This window comes from Ovis canadensis, chromosome Y (genome assembly GCF_042477335.2).
Source record: "Ovis canadensis isolate MfBH-ARS-UI-01 breed Bighorn chromosome Y, ARS-UI_OviCan_v2, whole genome shotgun sequence".
NCBI lineage: Eukaryota > Metazoa > Chordata > Mammalia > Artiodactyla > Bovidae > Ovis > Ovis canadensis.
Genome location: NC_091271.1, coordinates 14,669,667 through 14,688,532, shown reverse-complemented (window position 1 = coordinate 14,688,532; position 18,866 = coordinate 14,669,667). Strand labels below are relative to the sequence as shown.

The following is an 18,866-nucleotide window of genomic DNA, read 5'->3' as shown; positions in this document are numbered from 1 at the left end:
CCAACGTGAGAAGAACAGCAGCACTTCTTGAACAATATCTCTAAGTAAATTAGAGTTGCGATTTTATGGGTTCAAAGTGTCCTCATAATTATGAGCCCTACCTCTTATTACAGAAAGAATAGTGGAAAATGAGCTAGATTAAAGGAGAGCTTTTCAGGAATAGATTCTGAATAATCAGAAAGATATTAAGAAATGTAGGCTTCCCAAACAGTTTATTTAAGATCTTAGGAGCTAGCAATGAGTTTGATCACCTAAATAAAGTTGCCTAAAATTATATTTTGACATATATATATATACATATATATATATGTATATGTATATGCACCTGTCTATGCATGAGTACGTGTATAAAAAAGTGCAATGTTTTTTTTTTAATTTTTTTTTTATTTTTTTATTTTTATTTTTTCTGTATTTTGCTTTACAATACTGTATTGGTTTTGTCATACATTGACATGAATCAGCTACGAGTGTACATGAGTTCCCATCCTGAACCCCCCTCCCACCTCCCACTGCAGATCTTTCAATAGAAACGCTTCAGGCCAGGAGGGAATGGCAAGACATACTTAAAGCAATGGCTTTTAATTCATGTTAGGTAAGATTAAAACCCAAATGTAGAATGATTCAAAATTATCAATTGTTGAATATTATGTAAATTAAAATACTTCAAAATATATTTTCTTGGCTGCATGTAAAATATGAGGACACTTTTATATCACTCACCTCCCCTCATATAATGAATACTTGCCAATTTCCAAATGTTTGTCCTGTTTAATGATAGAAATACAGATATAGAAATATATATATATATATATCTCATATATAGAGAGATATGTTTTCATAACATAAAATATTGATACCAAGCTTAGATTTTAGAATTATTTACAACTCCATGCTCCATCTCAACAGGAAAGAACAAAGTTGTTCCTGACTCAATCACTCCAAGAGTTGGGAAACCTGAAAAAGAAATTGAACCTGCACTGAGATTTTCTGTCACATTCATGATCAAGCTCTAAGTCCAACACTTTTTTTTTTCCTTTCTTGTACTAAGCAGTCCCTTCTTAAGACTGAAAAGTATGAAAATCGAGAGAGAGGTAGAAGATTGCAGACCTACTCATGTCCAAAAGTAGTTTTAATCAGAGAAGCTAGAAAAGACAGAAACTAAGGAAAATAATCAAGCAATAGAGAATAATAATGATTTAGCCATTAAACAAATTCAAGGTTCTTTAGTTCCTCCTCAAGGGCCATGAAGAAGGAAATCTCAACCCACTCCAGTGTTCTTGCCTGGAGAATCCCAGTGATGGGGGAGCCTGGTGGGCTGCCGTCTCTGAGGTTTCACAGAGTCGGACACGACTGAAGCGAATTAGCAGCAGCAGCAGCAGCAGCAGCAAGGGCCATCAATAACATTTGGAGCAATAGCCTGTGAAGAGTTTTAGAGATGCTAAAGCCCCAACCAGGCTGAAATGTAAATACATAGTTGGAATTAGACGGTCGATGATGTGGACTCCCAATATCCTCAGTAATAGTCCATTAGTAGAATGTCCCAATATTGATCACAGACTCCATGTTCCACCCTCACTCAGTCACTAAAATCTTTTCCCTGAATGTATTTGGGGATTTGGTTCTTTGAAGCACCAGCTGCTAAGACACCTTGCTCCGTCCTACAATAAACACTTTTTTTTTTCTTTTCACTGAAACCCATAGTTAGTTCATAATTTTTTTTGCACAGAAGCCAGTAAACAAATTTGCTAGGGTAACAGAACTGAATATTAAAAATGTGTGTATAGAAGGGTGATAAATCACTTCTATTTCAGAAACGAAGTAGATTTACCGAAGTGATTTTTCAATAACTCTATATGTGAGACAGCAAAAGAGACACATGTATAGAACAGTCTTTTGGACTCTGTGGGAGAGGAAGAGGGTGGAATGATTTGGGAGAATGACATTGAAACCCATATACTATCATACATGAAACGAGTACGCAGCCCAGTTTCAATGCATGATCCTGGATGCTTGGGGCATACACTGGGACAACCCAGAGGGATGGTACAGGGAGGGAAGAAGGAGGTGGTTCAGGATGGGGAACACATGTATACCTGTGGAGGATACCTGTTGATGTATGGCAAAAGCAATACAATAATGTAAATTAATTAACCCCCAATTAAAATAAATTTATTTTTTTAATGGAAATCATCCAAAAGCCTCCATACCTACAGTGAAACCAAGCACCACCCAAGAGCCAATAAGTTCCAGAACAAGACATACCACACAAATTCTCCAGCAACACAGGAACATAGCCTGGAGCTTCAATTTACAGGCTGCAGAAACAACAAACCCATAGACATCTCAAAACTCACTACTGGACGCTTCATTGCACTCCAGAGAGAAGAGATGTAACTCCCCCCAGCAGAACACTGACGCAATCTTCCCTAACCAGGAAAACTTGACAAGCCACTCGTCCAACCCCACCCATAGGGAGGAACCTCGACAGTAAAGAGGACCAACAAACTGCCAGAAAAAGAAAGGCCATCCCAAACACAGGAACAACAACAACAATGACAACAACAACAAAAGCTTTAGGCATGAGGTTTTGCAGGCTTCATGGTTTGGTTACTATTTATGTAAGCAGTCTGTATTTTCAGTTGATGCTGAAGTAAACACTGGTTGAACATTACCCTTTAATTGCTAGGAGACCAGTGACTTTGTGATGTCACAGTTAACCTTCAATTGCTAGGAGACCAGTGATTTTGTGATGTCCCAGCTTTTTGACTAGGAGGATCTCTGTGATGGTCCAGAGTTACTCTCTGTAGGCCAGCCAAACAACATTTGAAGTTGCAGTGTGTAAAACCAGACAAATGAGAAAAGTATCTGAAGAAAGATTTGTCTGACATGGCACACATTTCTTCAGAAATTCAAGATGGGCCTCCTAAAGATGAATCCACTGGTTCAGAAACCTCCATTAGATCTTCTTTGTATGATGACACACTTACTGGGGACTCTGTTCTGAGATCTATGATTGAAGAATATGCTTTTCAGGCTTTGTCTGAGGATCTTGTGATCAAAAGGCCAAAATACACATATTCTGTCTCTGAAAGAGATGAGGTAAATGATTTTCTCTCACTCACATTTCCACAAAAACTTTGGAATATAGTTGAAAGTGATCAGTTTGAATCTATTGGGTGGGATGAGACAGGCACATGCATAGTGATCAATGAAGAACTCTTTAAGAAAGAAGTCTTGGAAAGAAAGAAGCCTTTCAGAATATTTGAAACCAAGAGTATGAAAACTTTAATTCGACAGCTTAACCTTTATGGATTTAATAAAAAGCGACAAACTTTTCAAAGATCGGCTTCACTACCTGTCTTTCTGGAAGAAGAAAACAACATGTCTCTTTTGACTAAGGTATTTCAAAATTTTCAGTTATTGGCAATATGTAAGATTAAATCATGTGACCTAGAAAGCATGTTCACATGCGCAGCTAAAATGGAATTTAAACTTGACATAAAAAATTGTTGAAAAAGTTTTATTGTTTCAAGGTTGAGAACAGCTGGAGGTTAGAATATTGGATGTTTAACAAACTTTCTTAGCAACTTGAAACCAGATACAAGTTCTGAAGCTAATTAAAGTGGTATTTGCTGTATCAGTACAGTATAGTTTTAGTGGAGCATATTCTAACATGTTACCTGTTAAAACTACAAACAGAGGTATTCTATTTGATGTTATTTAATTGATTCCATTAAAGGAATACATTTTTATAACTTGGCTTTGTCAGTTTTACCTTCGTGTATAAAACAACTAAATAATTTAATTCTTTTATTTTAGTTACAGACCTACTATAATCCAAATTTCAAAAGAGGCCATCCCCAACTTTTAGTAAGAATGCAAAGAAGAGTTGGAATTAACAATGTGTCTCCAATATTTTCATTAGTTCAAGATAACAAGAAGCATGTTAATGCAAGTGTCAACAAAGATGATCATAACTCTGAATTTCTTCCAGAAAGGAGTGGAGAGAGCTCATTTTCAGCCTCCACAAGTTTACGTGTGCCTTTCATACAAAAGCCTCATACCAGCCAGATAGTCGCTAATACAAGTGCCCTATCTCCATGTGACTTACCTACCCCATCAGTAATATCAGTTAGACACACAGACCAGATTGTGGTAAATCAACCTGATGTTTTACAAAAGTTGAGCATTTTTAATTGGCACTCACAGAGCAGCTACACTCAAGTAAACGGCCACGTTGAGGACTTTGCTTCTACAACTACATTTACTTCTCAGAACCACATCGAATCTCCATTACAGAGCAGTTATTCTGGACTGATGGTGGAACCTTCTAAATTTCCAGTCAGGCATAGCGATATGTCATCCTATGACAGTCCTGCTCCTATCCTGCAAGAGAGAGGCAACTCATGGTTCTCAGTGCCAACAATCGGTTATACATCTGCCTCCTCTCTTTCAAGTAAACTCATCAATAATCATCATTATATTAAAACAATGTTCATTAAAACTGACCTATCAAATATGTGTCAGATTATGGAGCCTAGAAAAGATTAAAATTTACTTTCGGAGCTGTCAACAAATACCTACAATTCTTGTATTTGAACAATAAATCTACATGTTCATCTTCATAGTTTCATTTTCTATTTTCAAACAAAGAGTAAAATGTGGCTTTAGTTCAATGGTTGGCTATTTTACTGCATGGTTTTATAAACTCTTCAAGTAAACATTTGTTATGCATCCTAGGTAAATGACACCTGATATAATATTCATAAGCAAGAAAATGAGAACAAAGGGAAACGAGGTAATGGGTGTAATGTGACTTCTGAAATCATCCCTGATGAAATGAAGGGGCATCTAAATTAGAATGGTATCGGTGAAGGGAGAGATGCAAATAAAATTTAAAAAATAAAAATACACAGTATGAACTTTAGTGCATTCACGTATTTTATTCTACTAGTTATTTGTAGAGTCTTAAAAGGTTAGACAGCAGATTGCTTTCGTTAAAAAAATTCATTCTGTCCTTGAAAATGTACATATTGCAGCATGTCCAAAATCTTGATCACAGTTATACCATCACTGTGATAAAAGATAACATGATATAATCAGTGACTGACCCATGGTCAGCACAAGATATGTACTTTACAAGTGGTATTTATAGGGTCATTTTTGCTCTGCTGACCTTAAGGCCCTTCTTTATTTCCTGACACCAAGATTCCACCCTATAATTCCAAATGCATGTTTAGACATAGTTTATCTGTCAGCACAGAGACAGAACAAATTCCTGGTGGTGACTACAGCACGTCACCATGGTTAAAAATTCTTGAAGACATTATATTTGTTTTACTTAGTATTCCATTATCTTTCTCTTATATTGTGCTTCTGAAGCTACAATCATGCAAATTATTTTCAGTCATTGTAAACTCCTTTCACAACTTTCTCTCAACTCTTTTCTTTGGATTGGAAGTAACTTCTGTTTGCCCTCCTTTGAAGGAGAGCACAGATATCAGGTCTTCAATGTGTGTTAGGTCTACCCTCTTTATTTTATGTATTTTTCACATCAGCTGAAACATAGAGCCTGCCAATGACACATTTTAGGTGCTTACTGAATTATCAAAAAGAAATGTGATAACCAATCAAATGCTCTTCACATTACTCAACAACATCCTGCACTACTATCGTAATTCACCTTTCCTATTTACTGATAAAGTTTACTAAGTTGATAAATATTTATTTTACTTACATGGATGTAAGATTTCTCGGGAGGCATATATTCCTGTGTTTTGAAGAATATTCCACATTTTGATGTGATTTTTTCCTTTCTCATTTGTGTGTGTGTGTGTGTGTGTGTATGTGTGTGTGTGTCACTCAAAGTCTTTGGCATAGTCAAACAGGAGTAGATGCTTTCCTGGAGTTATATTGCTTTTTTGGAGGACACAACGGGTGTTGACAATTTAATCTCAGATTCCTTTGCCCTTTATAAATCCAGCTTGAACATCTGGAAGCTCGTGGTTCACATTCTGTTGATGCCTGGCTTGGGGAATTTTGAGCAGTTCTTTGTGACTGTGTGAGATGTGTGCAGTTCAGTGGTTGTGTGGACATTCTTTGGATTCCATTTCTTTGCGGTTGGAATGAAAACTGATCATTTCCAGTCCTCTGGCCACAGCTGAGTCTCCCAAATTTGATGGTATATGGAGGGCAGAACACTCACAGCATCTTCTTTTAGAATTTGAAATATCTCAACTGAATTCCATCACCTCCACGAGCTTTGTTTGTAAGTATGCTTTCTAAGTCCCCCTAGACTTCATATTACAGGACATCTGGCTCTTGGTGAACCATCACACAATCGTGCTTAACTGGGTAATGATGACCTTTGGGCATAGTTCATCTGTGTATTCTTCCCATCTTTTCTTAATAGCTTCTGCTTCTGTTATGTCCGTATCATTTCAGTCCTTTATTGTGCCCTTTTTGCGTGGAATTTTCCCTTGATATCTCTGATCTTCTTGAAGATATCAGTAAACTTTCCAATTCTATTTATTTCTTTATTTATTGGCTTTGATAACTGTGGAAGGTTTTATCTCTTTTTATTACTCTTTAGGCCTCTGCATCAAAATGTGTATAATTTTCCTTTTTCCCTTTTCGTTTAGCTTCACTCCTCTTCTTAGCTCTTTGTGAGGCCTGGTAACTTTACCATTTTCCATTTCTTTTCCATGTGGATTTTCTTGGTCACAGTTTCCTGTACAATATCACAAACCTACATCCATAGGTCTTCAGGCACTCATCTATCAGGTAGAATCCCCTGTATCTATTTATCACTTTTGCTGTATAACCATATGGGTTTTGATTTTCAATGTTTAAATTATACTAATTCCCTATTTAATGTAGGGAAATTTTCACCCAGATTTTCATCAAAGAAATATAGAAAACTCTCTATGTTATTCATGAAATACATGAAATATAGCTGTTTGATCTTTGCTGTTTAGCTCAGATCTTAATTTCTGAATCATGTAAAATTATCTTTCATATATATGAATCTGGAAAGTGTTTCACATGTGAAAGTTTGAGAATTCATATTTCATATGAGAACATTTCTCCACAGATTGTCAAACTTGAAGAGACAAAATTTCAAATCTCATATCTGAAGACTTTAATTCAAACTTCCTTAATGGAGATATAGAGAATTTCAAAGCTCATGCATGAAATCTGTGGTCAAATTCTATGTTTATTGTAGGAAAATTAACACAGGTTTTTCAAATATTAGACAGTATACAGTATTTCATGAACGAAAAACTTCACAAATATTTTCAAATTACAAATATGAAAAAAATGCCATGTTTCCTGTGACCATGTTGGGATATATGACATAGATTTTTTTTTATTTCCTGTCAAAGAATCTGCATCCAGATTTTCATAACTCTAGCATAAAATCTCCACATTTTCTGCAGAATATTTTGTCCATACTTTCATGTATGATGTACAGAGAATTCTATGTTTTAAGTTGGAAAAACTTTCTCCAATTTGTATGTGTGAATAATAGAGAATTTTATGTTTCACATCCTGAAATCTGCATCTAGAGTGTCATATGTGAAACTGAGAATTTCATCTTTTATGTAGGACACTCATTTCAGATGTCTATACTTGAAACAGATGATAATTTCATCAAGAGGCACCTTACTTACTATTTTTCTTCTGTCATTTCAGTGTTGCCATTGGAATAACTAAGGTTATTCATATCTCCCACATAAATTTTGTTTCTAACTTGAGCTTCATCTAGATTTTAATTGTTTCATAGTATTCTCTACACAGAAGTTAAATAAGCAGGACACCGATACAAAGCTTTGACTTCTTCCTTTCCCGATTTTGAATCAGTTCATTGCCCCATGTCCAATTGTAACTGCTGCACCTTCACTAGTGTACACGTTTCCCAGGAGACATATAAAGTATTCTCGTATTCTTTAAGAATTTTACAAAATTATTTTTCCTTTTCCTTTTCCTTTTTTTTTGGGGGGGGGGGTGGTGGTGGTGGTGGTGGTTTGTGTGTGATTTGCAGTGTCCAAGTCATTAGCATAGACAGTTAAGCAGATATAGATGATTGTATGCTACTTCCTTGCTTATTCTATGATACAAACATCAATTCATGTGTACCTCTTCTGATTAAATAATTAACTACACATTCCTGTGTTTGTTGGTTTTGTTATTCTATTTTTTTGGTCATTGTTGCTGTTGTCATTTTCTCTCTTTTTCAAGTAGTTAAGTACCAACTGGTATTTTCCTATGAACTTGCCATCTTATTCTACATGAATTAAATTATGCCCATGGCAGTCTCTGACCTTTGATAGCCACTGAATGAGTTACACTTCGAGATCCAAAATCAGACATCAGTACTCTGGGAAAACGTCAGGAACGTTCAAATAGTTAGATATATTCAAGTGCTGAGTTTTTGAGCCCAATTATGCTATTATATGTTATGTGGAAAGTTCTGCATTTCTTCATGCTGATGACAATTCCTCATTAACAGAAATTTCCAAGAGGGAAAGAAAAACAACAACACATTATGCTTGATTGCATGTTGGAAGTCAAAGTAGTACCAGTTACGTGTGTACGTAAGCAACATCCCATCAAACAGATTAATTCATGGCAACTAATGTGTCCTGTTTTACTGTCAAGGAAAAAAGAATAATAGAGCTTGCCAGGAAAAACTGAGAAGTTCCAAGAAGACAGAATTGTAGTCAGATATGAAATACAACTCTCTCAATGAATGGACTACAAATAATACTTCTACATGGACAATAGTTCTCCCACAGCATCAGATAAATACTAGCAGAAGACCTTGGTCACCTGAGTGTCCCATGTGGGTTCCAGATATACCTGTGTAGAAAGGAACTAAGAAGGGAGAAGGAGGATAAGAGGAAGCAAGACAAAACCTGTGCCTTGTGGTGGGAGATGGAGAAGCAGGGAAGAGATTTCCAGAATGAGGCACGCTCCTTCAATAAAGAGTAAATTACTTTGAACTGAAAGGAAATAAGATAAAACAGCTGATGAAATATACTTTGGATAGAGTGAGAGTCACAAAGACAATGTGTGTCATGGCCCTATATGGGCCAAACTGCAATGCAGCTCAGCCAGTGTGTATGGGGTCCGGAAGCCAGAAGGTGGGATTTAGAGAGCCATCCTGGGAGAGGACTGCTGTTGACTATGTGGAGATAGCTTGATGACGAACATATGAGTAATTGTGTTGCAGGGGATGCCATTTGAGAATTCCCAAACGACCAAAGAGGGAGGACCTTACTGCATTGTCACATACAGGAGGTAGAGATAACTTGGTAGACCCTCACCTTCCTACTTTTTAACACCTACTATAAGGCAATAAAGACCAGCAGAAGTACCACTCATGCTCCTGAAAACACAGGCTAGAAAATGATCCCATTAAGGCCAAATCTCTTCTGACTATGGCTGCTGGCTCCTATTCATAGTTGGAACCACCATGGTTCCAGCATTCCAAGTAGCTATACCATCTCCTGTGCTCATTACAGCAGATCCCAGTGTGCCAAAAGTGTCTCAGGGCAGACTCCTTTGGTGACCACATGTGAGAAATGATGAAATTATACCTGAAACCCAGGGCCAGAGGCATTAAGGAAGGGGATTGGGAATCTTCCTATCAGTTGAGCATACTGCAGATTAAATACACAGTATTAATGATGCAGACCCTGTATCTGTGGAATACGTCAACAGATGAGAAGAGGTTAAAAAAAAAAAAAAAAAAAAAAAGCCCAGACTCAGGCAGCTGTAAGAATGCACAGGAATTACAGCAATTTTGAGTCTGAGGTGTCCTTAGAGAGATCCAGAGCCAGTACTCTCCATCTCTTGAGAACTTCCCAAAGAGGTGTAGTTGTCCTCTGGTGTCAGGAGCCACGTTAGGCATTACTGACAAAATGGAGGCAGGGTTCCCAGCCCCCTCCCCTCATTCTGTAGCCATGGATCCCGGGATGAAGAAGTTAGGCCTTGTAATTCTGACTTGTCTTTTCCTCTCCTTCGGTGAGTTAACTGAAAAGAATATTAAGGTGCTTATTGTTCTTGAGAGGAGCATGAGAAGGCACAAAGCCTTCTGCAGCATTGCTCAGAAAATAATTTGTAAAGTTAATCATTGACATTTGTTCAAGGACTTTTACAAAAGAGTGTCCCAGGATGAGCACAGAGGCCATAGCTTGAAGCCATGGGAGAAATTGATATCTGAAGCCTATTTGTGAGGAGAATGTTTATGGAAAAGGAGTTTACTGAATTTAAGTCTTAGAAATAATTAAAATAGTCAGAAGTTAAAGATTTAATGAATGTTGTAAAGTTACTATATTTTACTAGAGCTTATAGAAGTTAGGACTTTTTAGAGACATTTTAGCTAGAAACCTTTTTAAGAAATAGTGAGCTCAGGATTTTAGGGGCAAACAGGATTTAGGAAAATAAGTAGTAAACTGAAGAATGTAGAATGGGTTACAATGTAATCACGTTAAATATGGGACACATTAGAAGAGGTAGATAATAGATGATAAGGCTGATTCTGAGAGAGTCACTAAAGCAGGAACTCTGTTTGAAGAGCAACAATGATTAATGGAGATAATACATCTGGGAGAGGGAGAACTGAAAATTTCAAGCCTGTGGCCTAATGTTTTTATAAAAGTATAAAAGAGAAACTTAAACTTGGATAAACAGGCAGTCCATAGAAAACTGAGGGGCTGTCTCATTCGCCAACACCATTCATCTCTTCAGGTTGAATCCCTGACTCCAGCACTCTGGCTTATGTTGAGGACTAGGACAAGTTCAGATGAGACACTGGGAAATACGTTATTCTTTTGATGCATTGAATTGATGTGTTGTTTGTGCATAATTTCTCTCAGTTGTAGGCTTGTTACTACACATGAATTTGATCTTTGAAGATTATTTCAACGATATTTTCATTTTTTGTATAGCTATTTCTACTTTTACTTTGCTTTCCTATTTTCTGTGTCTTTTGCTGCTGTTGCATCACTTCATTGTTTAACATAGGTATGCATTTCTATATTAACTGTGGCTTCTTGTTATTCTGTGGGGGTTGTTTTGATCTTCTTGTCAGATTTGCTTTCTTTATTCCTCAGTTGGCACTTCACTCTGGTGGTGCTTTTTTGCCTTGAGACTTACGTGATTGGTTATCTTTATAAATCTGTTGTCTTCTCTGTAATGTTTATTGCTTGTGATGCCTTTTATTTATTTTTATATTTGCCATTTATCTGTGCCACTTGTTTTAATCTCCTCAATCTTTTAGTATGGTATTATAGTTCTCTTGGCATAAGTTGTGCCTGATCTTTTTGGGTGTCAGCACCTGAGAGGGTAGCAGGAAGGAAGGCCAGGGGTCTTCACACGGAGGAAATAGCCTGCAAATGTCAGACATTTTTGTCTGTTTTAAGCGGCAGAAGGAAGCAAACTAGCGATATTTGTTTATTTGTTTGTTTGCTTTTTCCCTTCTCAATATAAGTTTAAAAGGTGGTTTCTCTTAAAATATTGGGTTGCCATAATGACACTTGGTTTCATCCGAAGTTAACCATTCTCAGACCTTGAGATAACCAATGCATTTTTCTTACGGAAATGTTTATCTTAAACTGTGCTATTGTAGTATGCTTTTACCCCAAACTCTGTCGTCAAGTCAGTGCCACCTACTGCTGCAGAACCTACTTGACAAAACAGTATGTTATACTCAGGTATTATTTCCCTCATCTATGTAAAGAAAAAAATTTGTATGGTAATATGTCCTTCTACAAGATTCAAGTTAATAATTTTATGGCCCGGGATGAGTCGTTTGATGCCAAGATTATCCCAAAATGTGTCTTATGGGTGAGGGGTCCTCGTACCCACTCTGAGTTTTAAAACATTCCTTTCTTTCATTAACAGACTGCTGGTGAGTATATAACATCCAGCTGAAGACTAGCAGGGAGGTATTCTTTCTGTCCCCTTCTGATGTCTATGTCAGAAGTTTTCTCTATCTCTTTATACTTTAATAAAACTTCGTTATACAAAACTCTGAGCGATCCAGCTTTGTCTTTGGTCCCAGATTGAATTCCTCTCTTCTGGAGGCCAAGAATCCCAGCATATTTTCATTCCACTACAGCCTTTCACACTGAGACCAGGATCATGGGACACCTGAGAATTCCTGTCTACTGTGAATATCAACTGGTGGCAGTTTCCATGAATGTATCTTTCTTAATCTCAGATGGACTGCACCCAACGGCCTGTAAAACCCATTGCTGATGCCTCACATCACACAACAAGCAAGACAGAAAAACACAGCCGCTCATCAGCAGACAGATTGACTAATGTCAGACTAATCCCATAGACACCTACAAATGGCATGAACAGATATGGTCCCACCATTAGAGAGGGAAGACTCAGCTGCAGACTCAAGAACATTGTTCTCAGTCTCTCCAACTGCAAAGCCAACAGTATCAACTTGGAGTGAAGACGAGGAACAACAAATATAATGTGGCAGTTTGTGAAGAAATAACCATTAACACAGTAAGTAGGGAAATGTGAAGACAGAGAAATATGTTCTGGGCAAAGAAATGTGGTAAAAACTCAAAAGATAATGAAAGGAAAAATGGGCAGGCTCCCTGAAAATGACTTGACTATTGTGGTAGTAAAGGTGATAAAACATTCCAGAAAGGGAATGCAGAAAAGACGAGAACTATTTCTGAAAGCCCTAAAAAAAATGAATAAGTGAAAACAAACAATTAACACAGAAAAGGACTTTGGTCTCCTATATGCTAATACACACTGTTGTACAGCAGAAGCCAACACAACATTGTAAACAAATTATCCTCCAACTTAGAAATGCAGATTAAAATGAAACACAAATGTTCAAAGGCCTGACAAAGTTAATTGATACTTATAGGACATTTCAGTGAAACACAGTAGAATATACATTTTTCTAAAGTGAAAATAAAATATTTTCAGTATATATCACAAAGTGGATCTCAAATCAAGCCTTGGTAAATTTAAGATAGTGGTAATTGTATCAATCTTTCTTTCTTTTTTTTTTTTTTTTACCACTATGCTATGATTTACATATCATATTTTGTGGGCAAGGACTTGAAAAACACAAATCCATGTAGAATAATGAATACAAGTCTACATGGCCATGAGATCACACATGAAGTCTGAGCGACAATAAAAGAAAAATCTTAGGAGTAAATTATATTAAAAATAGTATTATACGAAAGTAATAGAACATACAAAAGCAGTAAAAGAGTGAAGTTGATAAATACTACATATCTCAAGTAATCAACATAACCTTAAATCTAAAGCTTTTAGAGAAAGCAGAAAAAGCAGAGAAAATTCCCCAAAGTGAATAGAAGAGGAAGACATGATAAAAATCAGAGCAGAAATTAAAGAAAGGAAATGATGGAAAAAAAAAAAAAAGAAAGTCAAAATCAGTATCACTAATCAAGGTCCAGACTTATCAAGAAAAAAAGGACAAACAAATCAATCAAATGTGTCATGACAAAAGATGACATTATAACTAATACCACAGAAATAACAAAGAATCATAAGCACCTACAGCAAACAACTATAAGACAATAAAATTTAGAATCTGATCCCTGGACAAATGCTCAGAAATTCAACTAAGAAGAAACGGAAAACATGAAATATGAAAATATGAAAAAAAAAATCCAGCTGACAAACTTAAAGCCAGATAACTTCACGTGGAAATTTTATGAGCCAGTCAGAGAACTGCTAGCACATGCACTTCTGAAACACTACCAAAATTCTAGAGTGGAAGGAAAACCAACTCATTCTACAAGGTCAACATCACCCTGATACCAACACTGAGATGACCCAGAAAAAGAAATTTAGAGACCAATGTCACATAGATGAACAGAGGCAAACATCCTTAGCAAAATAGGAGCAAAAAAATGCACCAATACAAAGGCTTGAACACTGTCATTAAGTGTGGGGTTTATTCCAGATATGGAAACAATCTTCAGTAGCTGCGTATCAATGTATAGTGAAAGATTAAAACCATATGATAACCTCAGTAGTTGGTGAAAAAATTTTGATATAATTCAACAAGTGTTTGTGATAGAAATGCTCCAAAAACTGAGCATAGACCTCAACTTATCAAAGGCACACAGATCAAATCTACAACAACCTATCATCTCTTACCATTCCAAATGACCATCATTTAAAAAAAAAAAAAATCTGCAACAGGGGACTGCCCTGTTAGTCCAGTGGCTAAGACACCATGATCCCTATGTGGGAGTTCTGAGTTTTATCCCTGGTCATGGAATTAGTTTCCACAAACAGCAATTGAGGTTTGTGACAACCAACTAAAGAAGAAAATATATATGTGTCAATATTAGTGCATTTAAGTGGAATCCAAAAAACAGGTGCTAAATAACCCATTTTGAGTGTAGGAAGGGATGGACTCATAGACAGACTTGTGGACACAGTGTAGGAAGGACGTATGTAACATACCAAGTATGTAGTAGAGAGCTGTTGCTGTGGAGTGCTCTAGCACTCTAGTAGGAGAGGAGGCCCAAGAGGGAGATGGCAGGACTGCTCCAACAGCTATATTTACTAATAACTGATTTATTTTGTTGGGCAGCAGACACTAACACAACATTGCAAAGAAAGAAAACCAGTCCTTGGCTAACTGGTGCTAGTGACAGATAAAGCATCACAGTATGTGTCAAGTAAAATGTGTACCCAGGATGGCTTTAGAAAGTATAAAAAAAGCAAAAGCAAAAAAAAAAAAAAAAAAAGACAAACTTAAATGCAGAGCTATTTTAGCCTGAATAAATTCAGACTCTATACTTCCATCCCTTCACGTCACTAATTTTTCATTGTTTCTAAAAGTAAAGAATGGCTTTCTAAAAGTAAAATAAACATATATGGTTATATGTTTTCATAAACTAATGCCACCAATTTACGAAAACATGAATCCCCTCAAGTTTTAATGAGTAATAGCTGACCTTTGACTTCAGAACTATGCTAAGTAGGAATTAGTAAACATAGGTTAACAATGAGGTGGTTAACAAGAATCCTTTACATTGCAATTCTAGAATGTGTTCCACTGACTGGGAAAAATGCATAGTCCAAAAATGGAGAATTATCTTTCCTTCATGAGGCCTTTCATTCTAAGAAGGAATTAATCATGAGTAGCAACTTCTCAAGTATTGCTAAAAGACTGCTCTGAAGAAGGATAGGAAGATCCAGGTTTTACAGAAGTTTTGGTACGATGATCAGGTATGGAGAATGTCTGAAAGAAAAACTGGACACCAAAAGTGATTCAGATGTTTTCTACCTATTGGAAGATGCAAGAATCTGGGCTCCTTGAAATAATTCCTTTGATAAGCACCTTAACTAGGACTAGTACCTATTTTTTCTATCTCAAGTCAGTTCTTCAGGCAACATAGGTGGCAAGTGCAGTAAGTAAGGACTTGATAGAGGGGAACCTGATTTCATCGAGTTACACATTTATGGATAGATGCAATGGCTTGTGAATTGATTACTGCAGCATCCTATATTTACTGATATGGCTTGAAAATTTCTTGGCTCACAGTGTGTTTTATTCTCTACAACCTCAGAAAAACTTACTATCTCTTGAAAGATTCTTACACTCTCAAAGAAATTGACATTGGGCTTCTACTTCAACAGGACACCAGTTTAGTTCAGCCGGCTCAGTCGTGTCCGACTCTTTGCCACCCTGTGAGTCGCAGCACGCCAGGCCTCCCTGTCCATCAACAACTCCCGGAGTTCACTCAGACTCATGTCCATTGAGTCAGTGATGCCATCCAGCCATCTCATCCTCTGTTTTCCCTTCTCCTCCTGCCCTCAATCCCTCCCAGCATCAGAGTCAGAGGACCTAAAGTAATGTGAAAATACCTAATACAGGTTTAATACAAATCCCAAAGAGACTGACAGCAAACTATAAATCTGAAGAAAATAATCTGAAACACTTCAAGACCCAGGAAGGGTAATATGTATATTTACAATTGTGTACCTAACTGATATGTTTAAATAGGCATATATACATGTAATATGTACATATTTATCTCTATTCATATGTATACTCACACACATATTTCCAATTGTACTGAAATTTTCTCTGGAAAATTCTCAAAAATATGCTTTACATTAAGGCATAACACAAAGAACTAATATTTCAAAGGGTAAGTCGCAAGGGAAATTATGTAATTTTCTGAGGTGAATGTAAGTGAAAGCACTTTGAGCAAATCATCAGATTCTACAAAAGCACATACCTTCAGTTATATACCTCCTGCAAAATATATACTGCTACCTCTAGACAGCAAAATTATATACCTAAACTTTTGACATATACATATGCATGTATATGTGTAGCTATATATAAACTAATGGTTGCCCAGGTAGTACTAGTACTAAGGAACCTGCCTTCTAATTCAGAGATCATAGATATGCACGTGCGATTCATGGGTTGAGAAGATCTCCTGGAAATAAGGATGGCAACCCATTCCAATTTTTTCACCTTGAGAATCCCATGGATTGAGAATACACGATGGTGCCAGTCGGTGTGATACAGAGTGTAAGACAGGAGTGTAGTGACTTAACATATGATGTATTGCCGGGGGCCAGCGTGAGGAACTCCGCCCATGGCAAAGGTCATGAGGAAGGAGGGTTGGCATATGCAAAGGCGTGATCAAGCCTCAGGAAACGCTCTGTTCCCGAGCATCTACCCCAAAACCAGAGTCTGTTTTATGCTCTTACCTACACCTCTGACTTTACGGGGGGCTCTCTCCCATAACCATTTCTCTCAGAGAAGGAGTAAACATGCAGCTCCAAGGCAATAAAAATTCCTGGGCATGACAAGAGTGTTTCAGCTTACAGACTCCTCTGAAAGTTAGCTAGCCCACCTGTATAGGTTTATCTGGCCACATGTGATTGTTTACAGCCTCCAAACCTGAGAGGAATGAGATGTTTTAGACTTATTAAAGGCAAATTCTTTAGGAGAGTTGGAAATTATTAGTATAGTGGGTTGGTTAGGAATTATATTGGTGAAGGGTTTTTTCATTTGTTGTGCCAAGAATTACTGCTAATTCCCTGCCCTGGGTGTGATAAGGGTGTTTCAGGTCAAACTTCTCTACTGACAGACTAGCTTGTGTAACAGGATTATCCATACCCCTGCCACTACACACATGATTGTTTACTACCTCTCAACCATAAACAGCACAGAGAGTTTTGAAGTATTTTGAGAGTCTTAATTAGTATAGGGCTTTTCTCACTGTTGAGTAAATGATTGCCGCCAGGCCTCCATCCTTAGTCACCTGGGAATATATTAATTAATGTATTTGGATATAGAAAAGGAATTATAGTAGTTTTAAAGTTAGCAATACAAGAGTTTTTGAGATAATGGATTTTCTCTTTTGTAATAAGTCACTGTACTTTGTTATAAATCACTGTGTCCTTGCTATGTAAAAATGTAACTTTATCACTATCTTAAGATTAATAGACCTTAAGGGGAACATTGGTGAAAGGATTTTCATTTGTTGGGTTGATGTTTGCTGCTAAATCTCCATGTCCCCTGCCCTTATAATAAATATAACTAGCACATAGGAGAAATAGTATTAACCTTTAAGCATATAGGAGAAATAAGTATTAACCTTTAAGATTAATCATGTTAACCTTGGGTTAAATAAATTCCTTTCTTGATTGTAACTCACTACACCCTCATTCTATAGGAATTCAACTTTATTTGGAGGGTGGTGCCTGGTTTAAGAAAAAAAACACCCTTGGAAAAAAATAAGTTTTTTTTTGTTATCAGAAAGAAAGGATCATAAAATGTCAGCAGGTCTAATGGCCAGAAGATGATGTAAAATCCCTAAGACCTTTTCATGTGATGCACCTGATTTTGATAAAAGTCAGGACTGCTGACCCCCACATGACTCTGCATTCATCCCTATGTGTAACAAAAGGTGTATAAGCAAACCCAAAAATAAAGAAATTGAATCAGTTTCTGGAAAGACTGATTCTCCCATGTCGTTTCTTTCTTGCTCCCCATTTTTCTGGCTGAATTCCTATTTGGAGCATGGATGCTATTCCACGTAAACCAAGTTATTCAGCCTCTTTTTCTCCGCTAATTTTCCTACTACGCTATCCGTTTCTAATCTCTCTATATATCTGTAGTTAAATATGTATTTTTCCAAGGACGCCGACTCTGTCCCCACCTTCGAATCACCCTGGATCCACATGGCTGGATCCCGGCAATATATCACTTCAACGGGTTCATATATATATATATACATATATATATAAGTAATAAGTAATATTAATAAGTAATAGCTGACTTTTGACTTTCAGAACTATGTTAAGTAGAAATTAGTAAACATAGGTTAACACTGAGGTGGTGCACAAGAATCCCTTATATTGCAATTCTAGAATGTGATATATATATATATATATATATATATATATATATATATATATATGTATGTATGTATGTATGTATAGTGCGAAGTATATAGTACAAGTGTATTAGTGTACAACTTGTTCATTTCATATATTACCAATGGCATGCTGAGCAAAAAAACAGTTCACTTACTCACTTCACTTCAGTCACAGAGTCGTGTCCAGCTCTTTGCGGAATTATGAATTGCACCAAGCCAGGCCTCCCTGTCCATCACTAACTCCCAGAGTTCATCCAAAGATATGTTCATCAAGACGATGATGCCATCTAGCCATCTCATACTCTTTTGATCCCTTCCCCTCTTGATCCAAATCCCTCCCATTATTAGAGATTGTTATGAGTCAACACTTCGCATGAGGTGGCCAAAGTACTGGAGCATCATTCATTCCAAAGAACACCCAGGACTGAT

General features: G+C 36.8%; 1 protein-coding gene across 1 annotated transcript; it reads left to right on the top strand.

The window, feature by feature from the left end:
• Positions 1–2,886: 2,886 nt before the first annotated feature.
• On the top strand, positions 2,887–4,551 carry LOC138431342 (heat shock transcription factor, Y-linked-like). Its single transcript, XM_069573403.1, has 2 exons — positions 2,887–3,399; positions 3,820–4,551. The coding sequence occupies exons 1-2, from the start codon at positions 2,887–2,889 to the stop codon at positions 4,549–4,551; spliced, it is 1,245 nt and encodes a 414-aa protein (XP_069429504.1).
• The last annotated feature ends 14,315 nt before the right edge of the window (positions 4,552–18,866 follow it).

Bases quoted from the DNA above. Each gene is read 5' to 3' on its own strand.
- LOC138431342 (XM_069573403.1), top strand. From the start codon at position 2,887: ATGGCACACATTTCTTCAGAAATTCAAGATGGGCCTCCTAAAGATGAA. The intron at 3,400-3,819 runs GTATTTCAAAAT...CTTTTATTTTAG, and splicing joins ACATGTCTCTTTTGACTAAG to TTACAGACCTACTATAATCC.